Source organism: Ailuropoda melanoleuca, chromosome 4 (genome assembly GCF_002007445.2).
Source record: "Ailuropoda melanoleuca isolate Jingjing chromosome 4, ASM200744v2, whole genome shotgun sequence".
In the NCBI taxonomy this organism is placed as follows: Eukaryota; Metazoa; Chordata; class Mammalia; order Carnivora; family Ursidae; genus Ailuropoda; species Ailuropoda melanoleuca.
Genome location: NC_048221.1, coordinates 121,459,557 through 121,481,359, shown reverse-complemented (window position 1 = coordinate 121,481,359; position 21,803 = coordinate 121,459,557). Strand labels below are relative to the sequence as shown.

The window sequence follows — 21,803 nt, the reverse complement described above, 5'->3', positions numbered from 1 at the left end:
ATCAATGTTCCTATGTACTTCATGGGGCATTTTTAATTGGCTTTATTAGTGATTATGAATAAGCCATTTCAATGGAAGGAAGTCTCTGCCAACAGCAGCTGTACACGGGTAGGACAAGGAGGTGTCGGAAAAACTTTCCTGGTTCCACCAGCAGGGGGCCTGGCTGATTTAGACCCATCCTCAGTCTGCCAGAAGGACGCGGTGTGATAAGCATGTCACAGGATGTTTGGGCTCTTCCTTGGCCACCAACCATCCCCATAGGATTAAAGTCTTACTCCTTTGCATGGTACATTGGATTCTGGGCACCGAGTCACAAAGGGAAAAATGACTTTATCAGAGATAGAAGCATAGATTGTGTGGGGTGGAGAAAGAGAAGCAGCTGCCTTCGAAATCAGAAAATAGATCTGGGCTTTCAGAGTTTCTGTTGGAAGGGGGGTAAACTTGACCTTGGCCCAATGGCTCAGACAAGGCGCAAAATGGAAAGAAAAAGGTGGGTGCGAACCTGCAAACATACCCCAGGCTAGCTGGGATCAATTATTCCACCCTGGTTCCAGAATGAGGACGTTCAGCTCAGTTGGGGTGAGGATGGGGGAAGGCGATAGTATTTATTGTGCCAAGCTCTGTGCCAGGGGCTCGACACGTAATATCAGTTTTTCATTTTCCAACAAACCTGTAATTATATATCATTAGTCCCATTTACTGTTGAGAAAACCCAAAACTCAAAGATTTTAAAAAACTCTTCTGAGCTCAGAAGGGTGGTAAGCGATAGACCTGGGATTCCACACTCAATTCTGTCTGATTCCAAAGCCTGTAATCTCCCTCCTACATTGTAACCAGAAAACCTTTATTCTGTGCTTACCACGTGAAAAGCACTGTTAGTTGCTAATTGGGGTACACAGATTAAAAAGAAAAAGACACAGTCTTTGATTCTAGGAATTTAGCATCTATTGAACAAGACACATAAATAACTCTGGAAAGAAGTAGACAGTTCTAAAACGGAAATCCATGGAGACATAATTCTGAGCTGAGACTTCTTGGAGAAGATAGTATTTGAGCTGAGATGTGAAAGAAGTGCGAGGCTTGGGGGAGACAGACATCGGGGATGGGAGAGGGAGGGCACTCGACAGGGGCATAGCTGGAACCAAAGCTTGAGGTGGGAGGTCTTTGGGAAATGTGAGAGGAAATCACAGTTTTAATGCTTATCTTTTTAACAGTACAACCCACAGACAAATTATGGGTGGGAAATTTTAAGAAAGAGGTAGTTTAGAAGGACAATGGAATGTAACGGGCCTCACCCTTCAAGGGAGGGCACAATGAAAACGAATGCTATTTCTCCTTGGCTTTCACTACCAGGCAACAGATCCCACCTCTGCATAGATGACTCAGTCCCCTGAAGTGACCGGCCGGGGCGGTGGCCACCTCGGTGCCGGAGTCACGTGGGCAGTGCTGCGCTCAACACCCGCATGGCATTTGGTTATTGTTGGCATCATGCAATTTTGCAGGAGGCACGTTCTGTGAATGGCACGTTCTCCCATAAGACACTGAGCAGCAGAGAGCGAGCAGCTACGGTTTCAGAGGCCTCGGGCCAAGTGAGTTCCAGAGAGGTCAGGTAGCTCCGGGTGTCATGTACAATGCGTCTCCACAGCTCTCTTCTCATGGGACCCTCACGATGAAGGTCAGTGTTGGGAGCACCACTGACATATTGTTATTCCTGTTTTAAATCAAAAACAATCCCTGTGCCAATTCTGATAGAGACCTTTAATGTCCCGTCTGATCCGAAGAGTTGACACGGCTATGGTAAATAAAAGGTGGAAAAGGAATTTGATCCCCCGATTGCCTATTCAGTGTTCATTCTGTGGTATTTCTGAGAAAGATATGGGAACCAGTTCAGAGCAAGATGATCTCTACAAATGGAGCATTTATTTAATACCTCTGGTACGGATTAAATGTAAGTCAGGGATGCCCTACGGGGAGCAGTTTTGTGAGAAGGAGGATGGGGATTTTAAGACCACCACACCAAAACTCAGTTCTAAGACAGAAGCAAGTTTCTGTCGGCGTCACCGTGCATTCAGTTTAGTATGTGCTCAGTAAATGTTTGTTGAATGAGTGAGCAAATGCCTGGATGGGTAGATAGGTGATTCTGCTATATAGAGCGTTTTCTGCGGGCAGCCCCAGGCCAGCGCCCCGGTAATCTATCTTACAAACATGGACTGAAGACTCTGCTGGGCTGTTGCTTGCCGTTGGAACAGAAAATGCCCAGTTTGAGCCAGGCTGCCAGGAGCCCAGGAGGCTATCCCTCATTTTACCCAGCTGGATTTTGGAGCCTACTCCAGAGGCTGATCGGTTCCACATGGCTGGCCAAGATGAGGATCCCTTCGTTCAGCTTCTCTCCTTTCCTCTTGTCTCCCTCTTGGCCTAAGGAAGGCATCCTTGCCTGGCCACCGTTGTCGTTGGTGGAGTAGGAGGAGATAGAGGGGACAAGGCTGGGACATGCCATACATATATTGTATATATATATATACACACACACATATATGTATATAAAAATATATATAATATACATATATAGTATAAAATAAATAAAATATACAAAAATATATTAAAAAATATTTTTTTTTACTGGAAACATTCATACTAGGTCCACACCTAGCATCTCAAAGCCAGGACCCAGTGAGACAAGAACTTGCCTACTTGCCTTGGGTAAATGGGCCATAGCCCAAAGTAGAACAGCCTTATACTTGGTCTTAATTGTTTAAGGAAGGTATAGTTAACGTAACAATTTTTGGCTATCACATTTTATGTAAGCACAGAATCTTATGATCAAAAAGCTGGAATTAATAGGACAGTTAAAAATCAGAATGTCCAGTGGTTCTCAAACTGTATTTTATGAAACCCCTTTGTGAAAGGGGGGTGGGCGTCAAGGCCTGTGGAGCAAGTGGGTTCTGGGCCCCCCTACCACCCCTTCCCCTGGGCAGTTCTGCTTGCATAGTTTTATATACTGGACTTCTATATAGGACTTTATTTGAATTAAGTGTTCAGCCTCTAAAAAATGCTTGCAGTCCATAGATCAGTTTAAATGTCATCATTTTAGGCCCAGAGAGGTTAAGATATCTGCGCATCCCTAACTCTTTCGGGACATGTGTTTTAAGGTATCCGTGGTGGTGGGATTACTTTTGACGCTTTGGAGTCCTCCCCCTTCCTACACTACAGAAGTTAATGAAATAACCCCTCATGGGTAACATGAGGATTATGACATCCTCTCTGCTGAACAGATCAGAGGAGGTAATGTGTATGGAAGTGTCTCAGTAGGGTAAGAAACCAAGAGTCCTTTTTGTTGAGAAATCTGTTAGTGAGCTGAATGTGATTCTGACCTAGGAAATCTCAGATGTGATTCTTGTAGGTCATGAAACAGAACAGGAACCAGGGGACTGGCAGTAAGATGTATTTAGGTGCCATCTGCAGCTCCCTTATGTTCATGGATTGGGGGGGGGTCCACTGTTGGCCCATGGGCAGCGGTAAGCCTAAACTACCTCTGACCAACCGAGGCAGGGAGAGAGAAGTTCTGAATTAGCTTCTTAGAAAAACCGAGAACTTGACAATCATGAGGTGCAGGCAGAAATCACCCTGGGCCGGTCAGTTATCCAGTGTGTTGAAGTTCAACGTAAATCATTGGGTGGTTTGTCCATTCAATTTCCACTGGTGAGGGAGGCAGAACGGAAGCTCTCCGGGGTGCCTTCCAGCAGGTAGCAGTAACACGTGGCTGCAGGTACATGGATGCTAGAGCAGATGGCCTCTGCTCTAATATCAGCTGTGAGACTCGGGAAAAATTACTTAAGTCTCGGTGCCTCGATTTCCCCATCCTTACCATGGAAATGCTGGTAATGATAATACATACCCCATGGCACTGTTGTAAGGATCAAATGAGTTAATATATGCAGCAAGTTTAGAACAGGGCCTGGAACACAGAGGTGTGAGATGGGTGTTTGCAATAATGTATATTCTTTTTAAAAAGATTTATTTATCTATTTATTTGAGCGAGGGAGAGAGAGAAAGTTTGCAAGTGAGTGGGGGGGAAGGGCAGACAGAGAGGGAGAGAGAGAATCTTCAAGCAGACTCCTGCTGAGAGGAGCCCAACATGGGGCTCGATCTCATGACCCTGAGATCATGACCTGAGCTGAAATCGAGAGTCAGATCCTCAACTGACTGAGCCACCCAGGTGCCCCCAATAATGTATATTCTTATGAGCTGCTCAGAGGCACAGGGTTTTTCAAATCTTTTTCAAGAAACTAGTCCTGCACTTCCTGACGTGTATTTTTCTGTAGGCTGCTCTGAACGTGAGGGTCCTGATGAGTGTCCCGCACAATTCTATTGCTTTGGACTGTCTGCTGAAGCTGGGTCTTTGTGAATGGGTGAAGGGTTCCCTGGGAGCCCAGGCATGGGTGTCTCTGGGGGCTGATATCCTTCCCACCACTGCCAAATATACACACTGGCTTTTTTAAGAGGAGCGAAAAACCTCTTCTAAGCCATTTCCACCTACTGTTACCTTCTTTTGGCAGTAGTAGGGTAATAGCCCAAAGCTATAAAAGCAGGAGAAACATTTATCAATTGATTGATTAGCTAACAATCAGTCAACAAGTATTTAAGTAGTGTTTTCTATGTGTTTAGCACTGTGTTAACTGTCCCCTGGGGAAATAAAAGAAATATAAGCCAAGATCCCAAACCTCAAGTTAGGGCCCCAAAATGACTAACTGGGAAATAATTGTAAAACAGCTCCTAAATTTAGATGTAGACAGCAAAGTATTCAGAGAAGAATTTCTATGGCTGTGAATGATGTTCTGGAGGGTTTGGGCCCTAAACTGGATCCTAAATGATGAGCCTGCATTCAAAATGGAAGGCCTGCGACCAAGCTGGTTTTCTGTACACTGCACCAGTCTGACTAGAGGGCCAGGGGTGTGGGAGAGCAGAGGGAGAACAGAGGGCATGACGTTGGACAGTTACTGAGACCAGATTGTAAAGAAGCTTAGGAATCAGGCAGAGACATTGGGGGCTTTCCAGGCAGGACTGAGCCATGGTAAAAGTACCAAAGCCAGAGTCAGGATGGCCCTGATGTCACTCTCAGCTCTACCATCACCCAGCTGGGTGATCCCCAGCCCATCACTGTCCGGGACCCAGGAATGAGTGAGATGGCCCAGTCTAGCCCCCATATTTCTGATGTGGGAGGCAATAAGAAGATACTGAGGTCTCCTGAAAGTGCCACATGGAAATTTGTGGCAATGTGTGAGGGATGGATTAAAAACCAGCTGGCTACCGCCAAAGCCCAAGAATGCCGAACAAAGGCCTGGATAAAGTATGCTGCTGAGGAAATGAAGTCAGAAGCGTAAATTCAAGAGATGGCAACAGTAGCATCTAGACAGCAACGGATAGGATGGAAAGCAGCCACAAGTCTAGAGCCCAGGGCTCGGCCATTTGGATGTAGGAATAAGAGGATGAGTCAAAGATAATTCTAAGGCTTTTGGCAATGAATTTAAAACCCCAGCCTCTACACAGTCCATAAGGGTGATAGAACGTTGTGGACAGAAACGTTGGCTTGGTGGTCAGACTGACGTGGGATTGAGTTTGGCTATAGCTTTCCCTAACTGAGTGACCTGGGCAAGTTTTGAAGCTTCCGTGAGCTTCAGATTCCCCATCTGTAAATAAGGATAACAGAACCTTATTTATAGCATTATGGTAAAGTTACATGAGATAACACACTTAAAAGGATCAACATGTCCCTTTACACATGGTAAGTGCTCTGTTGGTGTTAGCTTTTATTGCTTCTTAACTGAGTACTTACTAAACGTTAGGTACTGTGATAGCTGTCAGTATTCAGAGAGGAAAGAGGCATGGCCTCTGCATTGATGACCCCCACAGACAGTACCATCTCCTATGCAGGGAGAACTGTCCCAACATCCCCTGTAAGGCTTCTCCGGACTAACAAAAGTGGCACCTCTCTTTCTGTAGGCGAAGGAAGAGCTGTAGAGTTCTATAGATGTGTCTCCTTTCATATTCTGTCTGTGTCTCATCAGGAGGGGACCAAGTTACTCTCAGAAAATAGACCAGGCATTCTGTTGACCTATCTGTAACCTGGGCTAATGTGCCACCAGCCCTGTTCACCCCCTCAAAGATAATACTTCTCTCTCCTTATCTCTTTCCTTTCATGACCCGATCAAAGCAATACATCAGAAAATACAGACATTTGTCCACATCAAATAAGCCTTGAGTGTACCTCTGAAATAACTCCTTCTGTTTAAAAATGTGAGCATAGTTTTAGGTTGCTTCTTATGTTTGCAACTTGTCCACACCAACCCATGTGCACCTGAAACTGTTCCGTGATGGGAAGGAGAATGAGAAGTTCTCAGGAAACACAGGACTCACTTTGTTTTCCTCTGCTCTGTGCTTTACACATCCACACTTATCTCTTCGTACCCACTGGTGGCCACAGGAGTCCAAGTCAGAGAAGGAGTACAGAGAACATCTGCTTCTCCATGGAGACCCTCTGTTCTTAGACATGAGCCTCTGAAGGAAGGTAGCTGGGTCACGAGAACCTTCCTAGGTCTCTGGCCAATTTACCTTCTCTAGGGAATTAGAAGCAGACTTCTTTTCTCTGTGCTCTAAGAGACTTTCTTGCCAGAAGACATACTTTTTGGATCACTAGAGAAAGTTAGAGAGGTCAACTCTCTTGGTTTCATGAGGGTAGAGAGGCAGACAAGAAACAGGTCTTTCAACTCTGCAACAAACTCACTGCAAATGCAACATAAGATACAGAGGACGAATTTTGTAGGTGAAAGGGAGTTGTGGGGGTAAGGGAGGAAAAATCTGCATAACTGGTTGAGAGCCTTGACTCAGAGGTATGAAGAATTTTTGCAGGAGTATGGGCTGGGCCTGATATCTGGGGTTTTGTAGTCTCTTATTCCCTTCTCCTGACATTGCTCAAATGAGATTAGGCCAATTCTGGGAACTGATACCTTCTCCCTGTCACATTCCTGTTAACTGGCTCCATTTCAACAGATGGCCCCTTTTGGACAGTACACAGACCCCTGACATCAGCAAGGACTGATGATGTCCAGAGCCATCCACAGATCCACAAGTTTGTGGACGTGGAAACATTTGTACAAGCTCCTGGCTTTCTCCCAAACCACATGTTTCTTATACATTGCCTCACATCACAGGTTAACCACCTTTTCAACTAGAACTGAAGTTCAATCTATCACATTATGATGATTTTTCTTTTTCCCACACATAAATGAGTTTTCATTAAAGGAAAAGAAAACATTTTGTGAAAGTTCTTGCAATCAATGAAGAGCCACAGCAGCATAAGAAACAGGGTGGTCAGTGGTCTCCTAAGGGAACCCCCTTTGTATAGCACCTCTAAGAGGCCCAAGATTCAAAGCTGGGCCTCTACATGCAACAGATCACTGTGTGTTATGAGCCTTCATGGTTGTTCATGAACAGTCAAAATTGAGAATTTAGTTCTGGGAGTACCACAGGCTTCCTTCCTCTCCATACTTCATTCTTGGTCCTGTCAGACCACAGATTCTGTGGCACACGGGAGAGCTCCCTTCCCCCTGGGCAGAGGCAGGCGCAGAAGAATAGCCATAATGAAAACAACTTCTTTCCGAAGATCTGTATAATTCAAGCCCATCTCCCATACCTTCTACATGTGGGAAACAACAAAGGATGTTTATCGTTATGACCCTAGGTATTCTGAACAATCAAGGAAAGATCAGCCTCATATATCTATTGATGACTCATTTCCCCTTGCTGACCAATCAGACTTGAAGCAATGTCTAATGAAAGATACATAGGTGATCCTGAAAACAAGAGTAGAAGGTCAAAAACTCTGTAGAGGGAGGGGAAATAAGCTTATAAAAAACCTATACAGATATAATTACCGTGATTGAGTATTGCATTTAGTTCAGAGTTTCCTGGCAACAAAAGCAAAAAGAAAAAAAAAAAACCAACAAATTATCCTTCAGGAGAGAGAGGCTTTTTCGTGGTAACAAATCTTGAATGTGGGACTTAACGCAAAAGGAATTCAATGACAGAGCGGACCGTGGCCTGATGGTATTTACAAAATAAGCAGAAGATTTCACATATAACCGTTTCCCAAGTCGCCCCTTAATAATAGCAGATTCAAGTCGTTAACAATACTTCGTCATAAATTTTGCCTCAGGGAGAAAAAGTAAAATAATCACTATCAAGTTGGTGCGGTAAGGAGTGGGTAGAGATACAGGTGAAAGAAAAATGGTAGAATGTTGATAATTGTTGAAACTGGGCTGAAGGTATACGGGGGTGATTGCACTATTCTATTTGTTAGCATACATTTGAAATTTTCCACGATAAAAAACCAATCAAACCAAACCAAACCAAAAGAACGTAGCTGACAGCATTTGGCAGCTAGGGAAGTTAAGCTGATATATTCTCTAACAAAGACTATACTCTGTTCGATAACGTTTTAAGGTAAGCAGACATAAACAATGTTACACTCGATCTTTGAAAACTGATCAGCTGGGCTGTGGAGCACTGGGTACTATCCAGAACCAGCCCCAAGCACTGTAGACTTTACTAGATAAGCAAGCACATACCCAGTTCATTGTGGCGGCAGGTTATGGACACCCTTAAGACTGCAAGCTACCAAGGAGGGGAGGAGAAAACCAGATTCAGATACCTTCGCTGCAGTTTTTCAGGGCAAAGAAGTCCACTGCAGACAAGCTTCGGTTTCCACTCGAGATGTATTCCAGGGCCACTCGGAAGGGATTCTCTGGGCGCCCAATTCTTCCCTGAAGCACTGTCCATCTGGTCGCATTGGAAGGCAGAGGGGAAGAGCAGACAGAAAGAGTGATGAGAAGCAGGCCTAACTTGCACGGAGAGCCTGTAGTGATTTCAGGGCTCACACTCTTCATGGACACCAACAGATGTAGCCCTAAGAGGCTCTGAGAACAATGACTCTGACAGCAGCACACAAACGCTTGTTTCCTTCTCGTCCAGCTAACCCTTCTTGTCTCAAACGCACTGGAGCCACTGGTGTTTCTTTCGTCATATTCTTTCAGGCAACTGCGGACCTTCGGACTAGTTTAGCAGTTAATCTTATGGGAAAAGAATACATACACTTAGGAAAATCTGCCTGCAGAGTGAAGGGATAATCTTCAAAAACATTTATCGGTGTATTCACAATTATCTTTGGAAAGAATTTTGGCTTTCAGAATTTTTTTCTAATCCCAAAGTCTCATAACCCTTGAGTTTGCTATGTGGTCACTTAAGGGAAGCGAGCAAGGGCTATTTATTTACTTCAGGGAAATTAAAGTGCACTGAAGCATGTATTTTGGGGTAAAAGGTACCTAAGATTGGTGTGAACTCTGCAAAAAGGTGCAAACAGAAGAAGATAGAAGTAGGTCGAATGGTGAGCTCCGCAGCCATCTATGATCAAGGACACGGACACCGCTGGAGAACAGAGAATAAGCTGAATGAACATTTTTTACACCTCACTCATGCTATTAACCTCTTGGAATAGCCTCCTGTCACTGATTGGAACATCAAATTTACTTTCCGCCATTGAGTCAGGTTTTTTTAAACATACATAGTTACATTGACATTTTATGTGCTGAATGGAAATTACCTGGACTGCTTCATATTTTTTTCCTTTAAAAAAGGAAACCTGTTTTATTGAGGTATAATCGACATAAAATAAATTGCATGTCCTATAAATGCATAGTTTGGTGAAGTAAAGTGTATGAACTGATGAGGCTTGACATATGTATACACCCGTGAACTCCTCACAACGTTTCATATTGTCCCACCACAATGTAAGGCCTTAGGTAGGCTGGCCAGTACAAGTGCAAAGGAATTTAGGGAAAGATTAACTTTCTGTTAAAAAAGAAAAAGTTTACAGCACCCCCTCCCCTTCAAGGCAGAAAGTGATGCTCACCGTAAAAAATATTAACGATCCACCCATTCAGAAAAGTTGGCAAAGGAAATGAAAAGTCACCCAGAAGCTCATTATCCAGAGATAACCATGGTCAGCACCCCAGTGAAGCCTTTTAGCTACACTTTTATATAAACAAGACCATCTTCCACGTGCTCTCTGTGCCTGGACCTGGCCACTCAATGGCATGTCGGGAGACAATAAATACAGACTGTGTGATGAGTTCAGTGATGGCATTTTTAATGATTTGTGCATTGCGTCTGAGTTTTCCTCTTCACGATCATGCTGAGCCTAGCCCTGGGTACTTCTGTAAATACCTTAAAGCAAATTCTTAGAACCCAAGTTAAAGTGCATGTGCATTGAAAACTCTGAGCATATTGTCAGTCCTCCAACAGTGCATCAGAGAGCCCATTTCTCCAGCTGCTTGTTAGCACTGGATCTCATCCCATCTTTCCCGTCTTTGCTGCCTTTTGGTGATGAAGGCATCGCCTAAGGCAATCGGGGGTCTTTCAGTGGGGCGCCCTTGGATGGCACTTTTGCAGAGCATGCAGTGGGGAGCTACTGAGTGAAGAAGGTAGTTTTGTTCTCTAACTACGCTCTTCTGTACTTAATTCAGATCACCGGAGCCAATGCCTCAGCCATTTAATACGAGTGTATTACGTTTCCCCACAATAGATGCTGTAGAAGGGATTATTGCTGTTGTAAAGTTTGTTCCCTGTTACGGTACCCAGCAGGCTTTCTATCCAAAATAAAACCGGTGCAATTGAATAAGGAAAGGAGGCCTTTCGGTTTAAATGTGGAGCTGTCAAAGAAATAAATATTTGAAAAGAAAATGTAAACGTGTGGTTCTTAAGAAAAAAAAAAACAAAGAGAGCAGAATTTTTCTTGTCCTTCCGAAAAAATAAAGAACCCTATTTTTGAGGAAAGATGGTGGAGAAACGCCCGACTATTCATATTCTGCCAAAATCGTAGCTCTCTGCTGCAAGGAATGATGGATTTTAATTCCAGGTACACTGTGGCCCTTGACAGTGATTTCCATTTCTGTATTGGCACTAGCCCTCTGGATAAATGTGTCAAGAGTTTTAGGAATTAGTTTCTGAGTTACTGATGCAATAACTTTTGTCTGAAAATCTCTGGCCTCCCATAGTTTACTGCTGCAGCTTTAATAACTTTCAAAGCAGTTGCCAAACATGTATTTTATGACCAGGGAAGTTGGGACAAGAAAAGGGCAAGCTTGTACCTAGGGTCAGCTTTGTTTAAGAGACAGCAGAAACCCCAGGAAAGGCAAATGCAAGTTCTCTTTTCTGCCTGACTCCATTTTCTTTGCTCATATCCCAGCAGTCATGAAACTCCCTTGTTAGGGGTTTTGTTTCCCTCTTTGGCTACGGCAACTCTACTTGGGTTTGTGGGAGGGAAGGTTATGTTCTGACTTAGATCCTTCTAGAAACCAACATGCAGCTGTGTCCATGTGCTGGGGATTTGTGGGTTTCTTAGCACGGGTGCTTCAATCAATCAACGTGACAGTGTGGGGACTCCATCTGGATTCTGGGAAGCCAGGAAGACTGTATGGTCAGCCTGTCACCATCCATTATCTTCCAGTTGTCTCTTTAGAGTTCTCCACTTCCAGTTTTGGCTCTGTCCCTCAAGTGTCTGATGACTTTGAATAAGGCACTTTACTCTGAATGCCTGAAATTTTGGATGTTTTCTGATCAATGTATTCTCAACCAGAGAAAATGTTTCCAAATATGTGTGAATTTGCTGAGAAAAAAACCTGACCACACATTTTTGCTGAGTGGCTGCATCATACTGAATAAATTAGAACCCATCCAAAAAAAAAAAAAAAGTCAGGAGGATTGCTTTGTGAATATTAAGGTTCATTTCTGACCTGGAGACTGAAAATAGTATGTATAAAGGTGACTCGTTTGGAAGCTGAGTCCTGGGTTCTGGTTTTGGATCTGCACGGGTTAGGGTAAGTTCCTGTACCTCCTTGGGTTTTAGTTTCTTTGTTAGCAAAAATGCAAGGATTGAATCAAAATTTCTCCAAGGTCCCTTATTGATCTGATGCTTATACTTCTCTAGCAATTTGTAGAAGTCCTAGTGACAAAACACTTTATGAAACCCCGAAAGCTGCAATGCACAAATAATATTCTGTTTAGGTGGAAGAAGTGATTAGTCAAAGAATTACAGATTTCTATCTGTAAAGATACTAAGTTCCATCCCTTCAGAGAAATGGAGCGACTTGCCCAAGGTTACACTTTTGGTTACCTGCAGACCTAAGATGAAAGTCAAGTATATTATGGCTCCCAGACTGCAAGGACAGGAGACAAGGCAACCTATAGATCAGTCTGTATACCCAGTCACCACTCCATATCATTGGAATCCCAGAAACAGAAAAGGAGATGTCTACTTGGCATTATTAGAAGAATCACCAATCTGGGTTTTAAGGATACACAGGCCTCCAGATAGTAAAAGACATTGTCAGAAAATGCACACACAAACCCAAAAATCCGAAGAAGCCCTGACATGGTCACAAGCATCTCCAAGGCTCCCCCCACTCCATACCATGTCAGTCTGTACATGTTTAAAGGAAACCATCAGCACATCCGATGTGAAGCAAGTTGCTGATGAGATTGAAGGGTTAGCATCCACGACTCAAGGAGAATGAAGGCACGAAGTTATTTAAAGCCCAGAGGGAAAGGGAAACTTTTGATGGGGCGTGAGGACTACGGATGGCAGTTGATAAGACAGAGCAATGTGTGTCGCTTTGCTATTCTGTGCTATTCTAATAGGCGTGATGTTGACATGGGGCTGGCTCATAAAAGCAAGCCTTTGAACCCTACATGCTATTCAATGGGATGCCTTTCTGAGATGGTTTTAGTTGTTCTAATATCTCGAGGCCTAGAATCAGTTCTCAGCTCCACCATCCACTTAGCTAAGTGATCTTAGGCAAATAATTTAACTTCTCTGATCTTCAGTTTACTTATTTTTAAGATGGAAATCCTGATGCCTAGCTCAGTGGATTGCTGTGAGGATTTGTCAGAAGGATGTATGCAAAGAAATATCCTTTTAGGAGTCTCAATAGTGGAAGTTATTTTTACAAAAGACCACAGCTTTCTTCATGGAATGGCACTGGTCCATGAAACTATCAGCATCTCAACTCATTTATGAGATTCAAGGGGGAAAGCAATGTAGGTAATAGAAAGGGAGAAAAGCATTTGTAATTTATCAGTAGCGGACACTCTATTTATTTAAGCCAGAAAAAAGTCTTCATTTTTAAATGGATCTTCATGTGTTAAGCACAGCTCAAAGAAATCATGTTGAAATACCCATACAACAAAATACATTAGTGACTATGACTATTCTGCGCAGGGCCCTCCAAAAGTACTCATCTCACTTTAGAGTAAAAGCCTCTTATTTACCCTTGTATCCTGTGGCAGGTGGAAAGATGTCTTGTGTCTAGATGTTGGTTAGAATTTGTTGAATTGAATTCCATTTCTCAGGTATTTATTGGTGTGTTGTTGCACATTAAATAAAGTATTAAATGCTCTGGGGATCCTAAAGGTGTAGGATTTAGCTTGGCACTCCAGGAGCTTACAGACTAGTAAGAAAGAGTGAAAGTAAATACCAACATTTATAGTGAATGGCAGTACAGAAAAGCTAAGTGAGTGGCATAGGCATCATGTACATTTAAAGCTTAGAGGGCAAAGTGATGTCTCAGACTGGGCGATCACGAGAGGTGTAACTTGAGGGTAGGTTATGAAGACGGGGCAGGAATTGGGAAGAGGGCGATACAGAGAGGTTGGTGTGAGCACATGAGCAGAGGCCATATAGACTGTATGTTCTGAGAACAGGAGGTCCAGGCTGCCTGGAGTCAGTGGGCTCCATTGGTCTCTATAGGAAGGAGGTCCCTTAGGTCTTTTGCACCCCTCCTTAAAGCTAGGGTATAGGTCATTGTTGTGTCTCCAGACACCGTACTTGTTGAACGAGAGAACAAATACATGAACACATTTCTGTGAAATCAGACAAGATTCTGACATTCTTGGATAAAAGTTATATTGCAGTGGAGCTGAGTTCATCTGAAAGTTCCTGTCAATTCATTATTGTTAGCTATCATCCATTCATGTAACAACAATGTCTTCCCTGTTAGGAGGAACCTAAAGACTGGGAAAGTTTCAGGGTTGAGGGCTGTTTGCAGGTTGGTTCATCACATAGTTCTTGGCTCCCCGTTTGCCCACAGGCCTGTTCTTTAAAGGGTCAGGGCCATGGGAAGCAGCCATCAAATTAGCTCTTATCCAAGAACCCAAGAAAGGACTCAGAGAATTGAAGTAATTGAGACATGGAGGGATCTGGGTGCTCAACTAGGAGAGGTCCCATCTGATGTGTGGATGTCCTCTACAAAGCAGGTCAACCTTAAACCGTCACCGTGAATACTAGCAAGAGAAACAACAACAGTTAATATTATTGAAGGCCTACAGTATACTTTGCTTCCAGCTGCGTTTTAAAGATTTATTTATTTGAGACAAAGAGAGTGTGTGAGTGGGGTGGAGGGGCAGAGGGATAGAGAGAGGGGAAGCAGACTCCCCACTGAGCAGGGAGCCCCATGCAGGGCTCCATCTCCCAACCAGGAGATCACGACCTGAGCCGAAACCAAGAGTTGGAAGCCCAACTGACTGAGCCACCCAGGCGTCCTCCAAGCTGAGTTTTTAAACTCAGGTTCGTGTGACTCCATTAGTCTTGAGGTACACTATCTTAAATTGCCTTTTTAGTCTTCTTGAGGATGGAAACTGTGTCTTCCTGAGGCTTTGTTCTAACTGCTGGCCCTGGTGAACACGGCTGGGGGCCAGAAGCTAGAAGATGTGGTCATCTGCATGTTCTGCAGTGGTCATGAGAGCAAACTCATTCAGGTGGTGGTTAGACCCCTTGCCAAGGGAGCCAACTCCTGGGTTAAGCAGAGGATGATGGAAGCCACATAGATTGGACAACCAGTGTGTCCCTATCTGGGAGAGCTCAGTCCCACGGCTATCATTGTTAGTGAGTGTAACACTGTCGGGGCTCAGGGCCTGCTGCTGACATTCCTTCACATGTCTCTCTGCTAAGACTCTCTCGACAAGGGTCCAGACGTGCGTGTGAAGTTGTGAAGATTCGCGAGAAACAAAAAACTGAGCCTGTGGGAGTTCGTCTAGATCAATACAAGAAAAAAAAAAGCCAATTGCACCTTTCTCCCTCATCTTATCCTAAAGGAAAAAAACACACATAACTTTCAAATTTTTCTTAAAATATACCTTATAGTAATTCTGCAGCAAATATAAACCATTCAGCACTATTTTTTATCGTTTCCATTAAATCAGCCTGCATTTAAAGCATTTTTTATGGGAGATAGCAGGGGGAAAAATGCCAGATCAATGTAAATTTTAGTGTGAAGTCCTTTCTTGCTCGTTAATTTTCTGTAATAATAATAACACTTGGTATGGGGTATGGGGTCCTTTATCCAGGGACCCTTGGCTTTCTTATTCCCTTGCCCTTTACAATTTCCCAAAAGTTAGGTGGATGTGCCCTGAGGAGGATCAGATCTGGGTAGAAATGAAGTTTCATTCAGGTTGAATGTGGTTCCCACCAGCCCATGGTGGCAAAGAGCTGCCTGGAGGTTGAGAGTAGCTTCTGGCTCTGCTGGAGCAAAGGGGGTGCTCGCTGTGGCCACCGGTGGACTCGGTTGAGAATTTAGCATTGGCAGCTGGAAAGTGGTTTTGGTTTACGTCAGACATGCTGTACAGGTGACAGGGATCTGGAAAGTTGCCCAGCTTTCCTGGAGCGGGGGCTAAGAAAATGTTCCCAAACTGTGTTTCTGCTGATTCTTCTCTCATGCTTTTGAGCAAAGAAGAAATGAATAGGTTCCTTTTCCTGACCTCTCTTTAGCTTCTTCTATTTTCCTCCGTCCCTCCCTCCTTCCCTTTTTCCTTCTTTCAAGGAAACATATGAAGACCACATACTCTGGAGCCAGATTTCCTGTTTTAGAATCTCAGTTCTGTCTCTTTTTGGCTGTGACCTTTGGCCAACTACCTAACCTAGCGTCTGTGCCAGTGTTCTGTCATTAAGGAGTGGGGATAACGACTGAACCTTCCAGAGGTGCTGTGAAGGCTGTGTGAGCTAAGACATACGGAGCCTCAGCTGGCAGTAAGCCTCATACTGCTCTTCTTGTGTTCGTGTTTCTCTTCTCTCCTAAACCCAGGGTCGCAGATGGCCTTTCAAGGAGCGACCTTAGAAGAAGATGGAATAGGAAACTGACTATGTGGTGGGATTTGGGAAATTTGGGGAGAGCTCCCACCGCAGAACACCAGGATTCCTGAGGCCTCTTTCTTTCCCTCCTGTGGAGATGAAGAGGCAAAATGTACAAAGGCAGATGCCCCCAGAAACATTGTGCCCCCAGGGACCATTGCGATTTAAGGCAGAACATAAACAAAGCTATTTTACTTTATCTCTTTTAATATTCACAATAAATGCATTAGACAGAGATTATCACCCCCATTTTATAAGGAAGAAAACTGAGGCTCAGAGAGCCTTACACAACTTGCCTATGTAATAAATGATAAGAAGTGATATGAACCCAAGATTCTCAATCTCCAAACTCTCGCACTTTCTACTACATGGCACACAGGTTTACATGATTTATGCTACACGTAAATGATTCGTTTTTTTTTAGAAGAGCCTTTTGGTGGGCTGAGGGTGGTTGGTACCTGAAGAACAGCAGTGTGCTGAAAAGGTTGCATCCAAAAAATATTTTGGCTTCTTCTCAATGTTGCCCCAGACCACCCTATTCCTTCCCTCCTCAGATTCCATATCAGCCTAATCCAGGTTGGAATACGCAGCCGTGTGGGAGGCAGGCAACCCCCTGGCCCCTGGCTGAGATGCTTTCCTTCGTTCCCTCTAGCAGGCCAGGAAGGGGGGACGGAATCTACCTCTACTGACCAAGCTCTTGAATCATTAGGAGTGTAGACTGATCATAGCCACAGTTGTAAAGAAAATAATGGCTGAAGAAGTGTTCTTAACTGGCCTCCATGTGACCGATCAGCTTGCTGAGTTCACCCAATCTCTGCCTTGCACATTCAGTGGAACCCCCGTGCCTCCTGGATGTTCCAGCCTGCCCTCCAGGACTCCTACACTCTCTACTCTCATCCCCCGGGGTTAGATGCCTCCTGAGAGTCAGTCAGGCTTGTTCCCAAGCCTGTTTATGCCAGCTGTGCTCCTTCAGTTGATGCAACATAAGCAGGAAAAATCTGAATTACTTTGTAAAGACTAGTAGTGATAAATCACTAAAAATAATTGCTCTTTAATTTGGAATATATGGGGCAACAGAAAAGATTGGGGGAGGGAAATCTTAAAAACCTAGACATTTTCAGGTTATTTCCCAAGTATTTTAAAATTATTTCCATTTTAGAGGAACTGAAACTGAAAATCGTGGGTGTGGTGTTGTGGTGTCATGAATGTGGTTTATGGAGAAAGCCAAAGCGGAACTCCAGTCAAAAGGCCCATATAGGAAGCAAAGGCCTTGGCCCTACATCAAGAGATTAGTGAATGAGCATGCATCTAGAAGTTGTAAATAAAGACAAATGTTTAAGGATGTCAGTTGATTCCCAAACAACTATTGGTCCCAAGCTTGTTGTCGAGAGGGCTTCTTCTTTGCTCTAGGGTGTATAAAAAAAACCAAAAAACCTGGAGGATTAATCGGTATTTTTTCTTCTTTTTAAAGGAGGAGGTCCCACTGATTACCAGGCAAAAAAATCAAGGGAGAGAAAACCTCAAATCAAGAGTAGGGAGCCTGAGAGTCCTGAAGTTCCTCTTTCAGTTCCTCTGCATTTTTGGATTTGGTCCCAGGCAAGCCCCCACCTCTTCCAGCATCTGCCGAGCAGCCTTCATCAGGGAGGGGACTCAGCTGCATTCTGGGCAAGGGATGGTGAAGGAGAGAGGGTTCCGTTGTTGCCACATTCCAGGAATCATTTAAAATTACGGAAGTGAGCACCAGAGGGGATCCCCGTGGGGTTCCCCATTCCACAGGCTCGTCAGACAATCTCTCTGGCAGGGTTGGTCATGGATTTTCTCAAGTTAGAGCCCCAGGTGATCATTCTGCTTTTCAAACTCTTTCTGTAAGGAGATTTGGGCACATTACCCACCTGCAGACAGTAGGAATCTGGAATTTGGTTTCCTAACTCTGTTCTTTTCAATCACTTTTTACCACCATCTGTTCTTTCCAAATACAATCTCTTTTTTTCCCAAGCCAACTCAATGCAGTTAGTCCTTTTGTGTTTGTTTTCTTATAATACATCCTCCCGAGGGGAAAGGATAAAGACAACATTGAAACCTAGAATGTGGCCATTTCTGTAGGCTCCTTCCTTCAGCATGGTCTGCCTCTCGCCCAAGCTCTGAGTCCTGAGTGGGGCTGGGGTTGGGCTTTCAATCTATGCGCCCACCTGGACACCCAGGATTGCCTCAAAAGCAATCCTCCTTGCCCATGCTCCAGTGACAGCCAGTTGCCCATCTTGCTCCCTAGAGAGCGGCCTAAATGCCATTTAATGCATTAATGTATTGATTGATTCAATACAAATGCAAGCCTCTACGCCAACCAAATGCTGACACCCAAGCTCAGAGGCACCAATTCAGTCATGAATCTCTGGCCAAGTCAAGCCAGCCTGTGCTGAAACTCCATATGGGAGTGTAGACCTGGCCATGAACTATAGCCCTTTAAGCAAATTCTGGGGCTGGGACAGTGGTCAGCTGGAAAAGGCTGGAGGGGCCCAGACAGGTGGGGTCAGGACAGCCCACAGACTTGTCCCCACTGGAGATGATTCCCCCATTCCACATGCTGCACCTGCCCCACCCTTTTGCTGGGTGGCCATCCAAGTATGCAGAAGTAATTGCAGGAGGCACTGACAGACCATGTTCTAAGCTCCTTGGTGCAGAGGTGCTCATTGGCCCTGCTACAGGGGCTATACTGTACTGTGGCAAGTATCGTGGACGATGATGTTGTTGTGAGGTCAAAAGATGTAAGAGTGGCATGAATCTTGGAAATCACCACGTGTCTTCCTTTTGTGTGGCAGAGAAAGCCTGAACTATGCACCTCCCCTCCATGGACAGAGGAGAGTTCCATTCTATACCATGTGTCCTGAATCATCTTTTTAAAACTGAAACATGACCATGTTCCCCAATGCCCTCAGGACCTGCCTGTGGTTGCCAGAGCAGGCCAGGGGTTTTCCCCGCCCTGTGCATGTGCTCAGGTGTCCCTTATACCCTGAATCCCCTTTCTACTTTTTCTCTGCTGGGCTGCTCTTCACTGATCAAGGCTCAACTTGGTATCCCTTAGTCATCTGACTCCCAGGTTGAACTGGGCGACTGGTACAGGGGAACAAGGGCGACATATGCCTACTTCTGCCCAAAAGGATTTTGGAAGAGCTTCTTGAAAGACATGACGTCTGTTATTATTGGCTGGTCCACTCTGGTCCAAGAAGGGATGATAGAAAGGGTGGTGTTATGCATTGAATTATATCCCCCGCAAAAAGATATGTTAAAGTCCTAACGCCCAATGCCTCAGAATGTGACCTTATTTGGAAACAGGGTCTTTATAAAGGTGATCAAGTTAAAATGAGATTATTAGGGTGGGCCCTAATCCAATATGACTGTGTCCTTATAATAAGGTGAAAGCTAGACATAGAGACAGAAACATACAGGAAGAACGCCATGAAAAGAGGAAGGCAAAGATCAGGTGATGCGTCTACAAGCCAAGGAATTTCAAAGATTGCCACAGCCACCAGAAGGAAATGACCTGCTGACACCCTGAGCTCAAACGTCTAGCCTTCATGCTGTGAGACAATCAAGTTCTGTTGTTAAGCACTCCAGTTTGTGGTACTGCGTTATGGTCACCGTAGAAAATGAATGTTGGTGGATAGTTCAAAACCATTTCAATTAAGTGGAGAAATAAACTTTAAAACATGTTTATCAACTACGTGTGAATGGTTACCTTTCTATGTGATGAGAAGCCCATGGACAGGGAGCCCAAGATCTCTGAAAAAAACAACTGATTTCTCACAAAGAAGCCTCTTTCTCCTTGGGGCCAGAAAGAATTCAGGACTTTTTCCTACACACTTACCTCTGCCTTCCAGGTGAATAATATCACCTTTGCCCTCAGGGAGGCCCACTGTATAAATGATGCTAGGAAGGACTTGCTAATAACCCAGGAATCAGGCGCCCATTAGATTCGACTGGGTAATGCTCATACCTTTAAGCCATGCTTGAGGAAACTAATGGAATTTGGGAATCTACCATGTCAGCCATGTGGGAGCTTTCTGGAACCTAGCAGCCAGAACCACTTGAAAGGCTGTAAGATTGTGCCAATGATGTGTTCGCCTGGGAGTCAATTTCTGGGCTGAAACTGCCAACTCCAATTTTCACATGACATCAGAGGGTCAGCTCAAAATTTTGACCTGGAACTTTTAAGGCATGCTGAGCCTGCACCAGAAGCAGAGGCACACGGGGGAGCCAGAAAGATCTGGGCTGGGGGTGGGCTGAACAGGAATCCCCACGGGTGGGGCCAAACTTTTCTCCCCCCTCCTGATTCATCTCAGACTTTGAATATTCACAGTTAGAAAGTGCGGGACACTCAGAATCTTTTGACACTGTCCCTGACCCTACATACTAGAGGCTGCAATTTTCTGGAAAGAGCAGACTCCTGGTTTTTGTCTGGTTCTGCCCTTCAGTGATATATTTAATCAATAAGGGCTTGGGGAATAGTCACCTACAAGACAGGAATAGCCCATCTTCCTTTACCTGCCTCCCAAGAGATCTATGCAAAGTGTCTTAGAAAGAGCTGCTTGCATATCCACTATATTATAAATGTCACTGTAGCCACTGGTAAGCCTGCAATGCAGTTTTGTTAAAACGAAACCAAGCAGAAACCTCCAAAGAGTCAATAAAAACTGACTCCTGGAGATGAGGTTGTAAAACCCATCTCTTTGCTCAGGCCTTGTACTCATAGATCATGGAAGCTGGAGTCTATCCAATTGTTTGGCGTGTTTCTCATGGAACCAGGAGGGACAGAAGAAGCCCTCTTTTCCTCTCCAGCCTATGGCATCCTCAAAGAACAGAGGACTGCAGGAATGGCCTGTGACAAAGGCTGGAAGACAAAGTCTAGCCCATGAGCTCCTGGCTCATGTGAGCTCTGTGGGCTGGCCCTGCCAACAGCTCTAAACAGGTTCAGAGGCATCATTCAAAACAGCTCTACTCCCCTGATTCAAGAGGCTGATGGCCTCTGCACCAAGTGGGAGGGGGGCACTTGTCTCTGGCTCTTCGCGCTCACAGAGCAGCGATTGCATGGCCAGTGCAGCTATGGGTGGATCCTGAAAGATGCGGGAGGAATCGGTGGTCTGCTAGCATCTCTGGCTTTGGAAACCTGCCAGTGGTGTCATCCAAGCAATGATGGTAATAATTGTTATATTGCTATTAGATGATTGTAAGTATCATAATGCTCACCACTCCCTGGACACTAAAGCTGTGCCGGACACTGTGAAGGAATTTGTCATAGCTACTTCATTTGACCCTCTTCAAAGCTGTGCGGGGAAGGTACGGTTGTCCCACTGTACAGATGAAGAAACTGAGATGCCAGCACATGAATTATTTTGCTCTCAACCTAGTAACAGAGCTGAGATTCAAACCCAGGTCTGTCAGACGCCAAGCCTCTGGCTGTCTCTGTATGCCTCAGCGTCCCATAGAAGCCGGATGCAATCTGAGCTGCTTTAGGAACGAGGGGAGGATGGCCTCAGGCATTCCGAGATCCCAAAGCTTCAGAGCCAAGAAGTAT

The 21,803-nt window shown here is 44.6% G+C and overlaps 1 protein-coding gene across 1 annotated transcript in view; it reads right to left on the bottom strand.

Annotated features, from left to right (window-relative positions):
* ALK (ALK receptor tyrosine kinase) overlaps positions 1 to 21,803 on the bottom strand; it is a 678,810-nt gene that overhangs the window by 179,349 nt on the left and 477,658 nt on the right. The window contains exon 5 of the mRNA XM_034659705.1: positions 8,708 to 8,835. Coding sequence (XP_034515596.1) covers positions 8,708 to 8,835 — 128 coding nt within the window. The remainder of the gene's footprint in view (positions 1 to 8,707; positions 8,836 to 21,803) is intronic.